This window comes from Cynara cardunculus (assembly GCF_001531365.2).
Source record: "Cynara cardunculus var. scolymus isolate 2C chromosome LG 3, CcrdV1, whole genome shotgun sequence".
Classification (NCBI taxonomy): Eukaryota; Viridiplantae; Streptophyta; class Magnoliopsida; order Asterales; family Asteraceae; genus Cynara; species Cynara cardunculus.
The window spans coordinates 32,047,678-32,050,917 of NC_037530.1; the positions used below are offsets into that span (position 1 = coordinate 32,047,678).

At 37.9% G+C, this 3,240-nt stretch overlaps 1 protein-coding gene across 1 annotated transcript; it reads left to right on the forward strand.

Moving 5' to 3' along the window:
- The first annotated feature begins 488 nt into the window (after positions 1-488).
- On the forward strand, positions 489-2,175 carry LOC112509158 (squamosa promoter-binding-like protein 6). Its single transcript, XM_025114016.1, has 4 exons — positions 489-1,015; positions 1,155-1,285; positions 1,497-1,769; positions 1,826-2,175. Exons 1-4 carry the CDS (start codon positions 489-491, stop codon positions 2,173-2,175), a joined length of 1,281 nt encoding a protein of 426 aa, XP_024969784.1.
- The last annotated feature ends 1,065 nt before the right edge of the window (positions 2,176-3,240 follow it).

The following is a 3,240-nucleotide window of genomic DNA, read 5'->3' on the forward strand; positions in this document are numbered from 1 at the left end:
TATTCTCCTGTCTCTCTCCAAAAAGCAACTACAAAGCTCTTCCATGGAGTTGGGAGTTGGGAGTTGGGAAGGCGCAAAGCTAATATTTATGTACCATCTCCATCAATCCCATTCACCTCCATACTCACCACCCCACCCACCTCCCCACCCCCTGCTTACCTTATTTCCTGCATCTTTCATCTATGAATCACTTCAGTCTCCTTTTTCTTGGTCACTGGACCCCTTTTTCTTTCACCAATTTGCAGTGGTGCTCCTTTCTTTTCGTATTTTGACATGGTGTTCCCACTATCCAAGCATCCATTGATCAACTTCCCTTCACCTCATTTAGTCAATCATTGTTTCTTGATCAAAATCTCGTCATAAAGCTTGTATTTTTACAGTTCTTGATCCTTATGCTTCTGAACTTGAGTTGGGTTTTCTTCGATTTCACATAATATTCACGAAATAGAGCCCTGTTTCGTGCTTCTTGGTTTCTACGGGGTTTAAAGATGGAGTCTTGGAGCTTTGGTTATGTGGGCAAGGGTTTGGTATCTGATGAATCCAAATCCCAAATTATCTTTGGAAACAATATGATTGTGTCTCCAATTGATCAAATGGGCATCGAGAATCAAGGGTTTGGAGACATGTGTTTTCCTCAGATTGTCGGCAATTCTGTGTTCAGTACCCCAGTTATGGCTGCCACTCGCTATGCATTTTTTGAAGAAAATGAATCAAGTTCTAAGCTATCGGGCTCTGTTAGCGACTCCGATCTTAACCTCAATAGAATTGTTAATCAAGAAATTCCCAATATGTTCACTGGTTCCAACAATCTGTGTTCATCTGAAGTTTCTATGCCATCAAAACAGACACGAGTTGCAGGTTCTCCATCACCATTTTGTCAAGTTCTTGGCTGCAACAAGAGCCTCATCTCTTGCAAAGATTACCATAAGAGACATAAAGTGTGTGAAATCCACTCAAAGACTGCTAAAGTCATCGTCAAAGGGGTTGAACAAAGGTTTTGCCAGCAATGTAGCAGGTTATTTCTCCTACCCCTAAACCAAATTCTACAAATTGTTAGGTTTCTACCCTGTTTTCCGATGATCAAAACATCTTTCAAATGGATGGTGTTTCAAGGGGTCACATTCTAGAGGTTTAAGCTTGTTTCTTGGTTTCAGGTTCCATTTATTGAGCGAATTCGACGACGGCAAAAGGAGCTGCCGAAAACGTCTTGCCGACCATAACGAGCGACGGAGGAAACCTCATGTGGGTGGACACTACGGTCGCCATGGGAGATTGCTTCCATCATGTAGGATTGCCACTAGACAGATCGTAACACTTTTACCCATAATTCATTCAAGAAATCTTGATAAACTTTTGAGTTACAAGAAATAAATGAATCTTGTTTCCCTGTTGATTGAAACCTCCAACACTTTATACAGATTTGCATTTGACATTTCGGTTCAGTTTTCGCTGTCTTTTTGTTTCCGTTATCTTATTCGTTTAAACCGTTTTCTGAGATCCAGCAGGTGGCAAATTTAAAGGGATTCCAAGAACAAGGGCAACATCATCTTCTATGTATCATGATGATATATGTCCTATAAAACTTGAAGATGAAATGGCCAATGACATAAGTTCGATGACACAATTGCATTCGGAATCTCTATCTTCTGGTGGTAATCTTGGACCGCAGTATCCTTCTCTTTGCAGCGATAGCAATCGATATACTCAGGCATCGAGTTCTCTTTTCTTTCCCATTTTCAGCAAAAATCCAACAAGTGAGGATGAATTCGGTTCTCAATTTCTTTCCATTTTGCAAGCGAAACTGTACTAATTATTCGTCTTTCAGGCGGCTTCATCGCCATGGATCCTACACGAATGGCTTCAGATTCGAGGAGTGCTCTCTCTCTTCTGTCATCTCAATCGCAGGGTGGGTTTTCGACAAGAAACTCGACCCACAGCTTACACCCTCTGATGATCCCGTTCAACCACAATGGTGATCAAGCCTTTGGAGTGTCGAATAACGTGAACCCGTTGGTGGGTTGTGAAGACGTGAACCCTTCAAATCGGATTTGGTCCGGTGATGGGTCGACAATCGACTTGTTGCAGCTATCATCGGAGCTCGAAAGAGTGGAACATAATAAGGAAATCTTTGGCACAAATGGTGCTTCTGTTGGGCTCACAACATCTAACACATAATATGAACACTGAATATCCCTTTATTTGTTTAGTGGTAATGATACCAACTTTGTTTTGCCTGATTATGAGAATAAAGGGTCTTATTGGCAAGTTGTATTCTAAATAGAACTAATAATGTTGAATGCGTTACTGAAACACATTTGGTTTGATGCAGAATGATTAAATGGTCGAAGTGTTTAAGAGGCTGTTAAAAAACGAATTCATTAGAGTTCGATTTTTGCTGTATTTTTTAATTTTGCCGATTTAGGAAATGTGTACAATTAAGAAGTGAAAACCAATAACTTAATGTCCTTGACGGATTTTTTTTAATTGGGATGTAAAAGTTGAGACTACAACATGAAACTTTTGAATTGTTAATACATTTTTGGCGATTGGTTCGGTCCAAACTGCTAAAAAAACATTCAACCCACATACCAGACCGAGTAGTTTGACTATTTTTTATATCAAATTGGACTGTCAAACCATTGAAAACCATAAAAGCGGTCCAGTTTGACTTAGTTCGATTGTTTAAGCGGTCCAACGGGTTTTTTGAACAACCCCCATATGATATTACTAGCAACATATCTGCGCGCATAATGTTGTGCAAATCATTTTGATTATGAAGCTGACAACCTGAAACGACAATATTGTTGCAAATTTTGTTTTATTCTCCGTCCCTTTCGATGTTAATTTTATAGTTTGTTGTGATTTTAAATCATAATCAGATGATTTATAAATTGGAAGTTAAAATGTTCCATTGGTTAAAGATTTTGAAATAATGTTTTTAACCCAAAGTATTTGTTGTTCTCGTCTTTTACAGATCAACTTATGTATTAATTGGTGGTTTATAGTTTTTAGAACTTGTAATTGAAAAATAAAATGCAAATTTTATGTTTTAATAAAAAAAATGATTGAGTACCAGAATATTTCAAAATAATAGACCGATAGTAAAGTGAAGTAAATCAATTGGACTCTCATGTTCCATATAGGAACTATTTATGAAAATCAAGTCGATTTATACAAATTGAAAAGCAATATGGAACATAAATCTCGAAAAATGTGGCTTTGTATTAAAAAGATGATTTA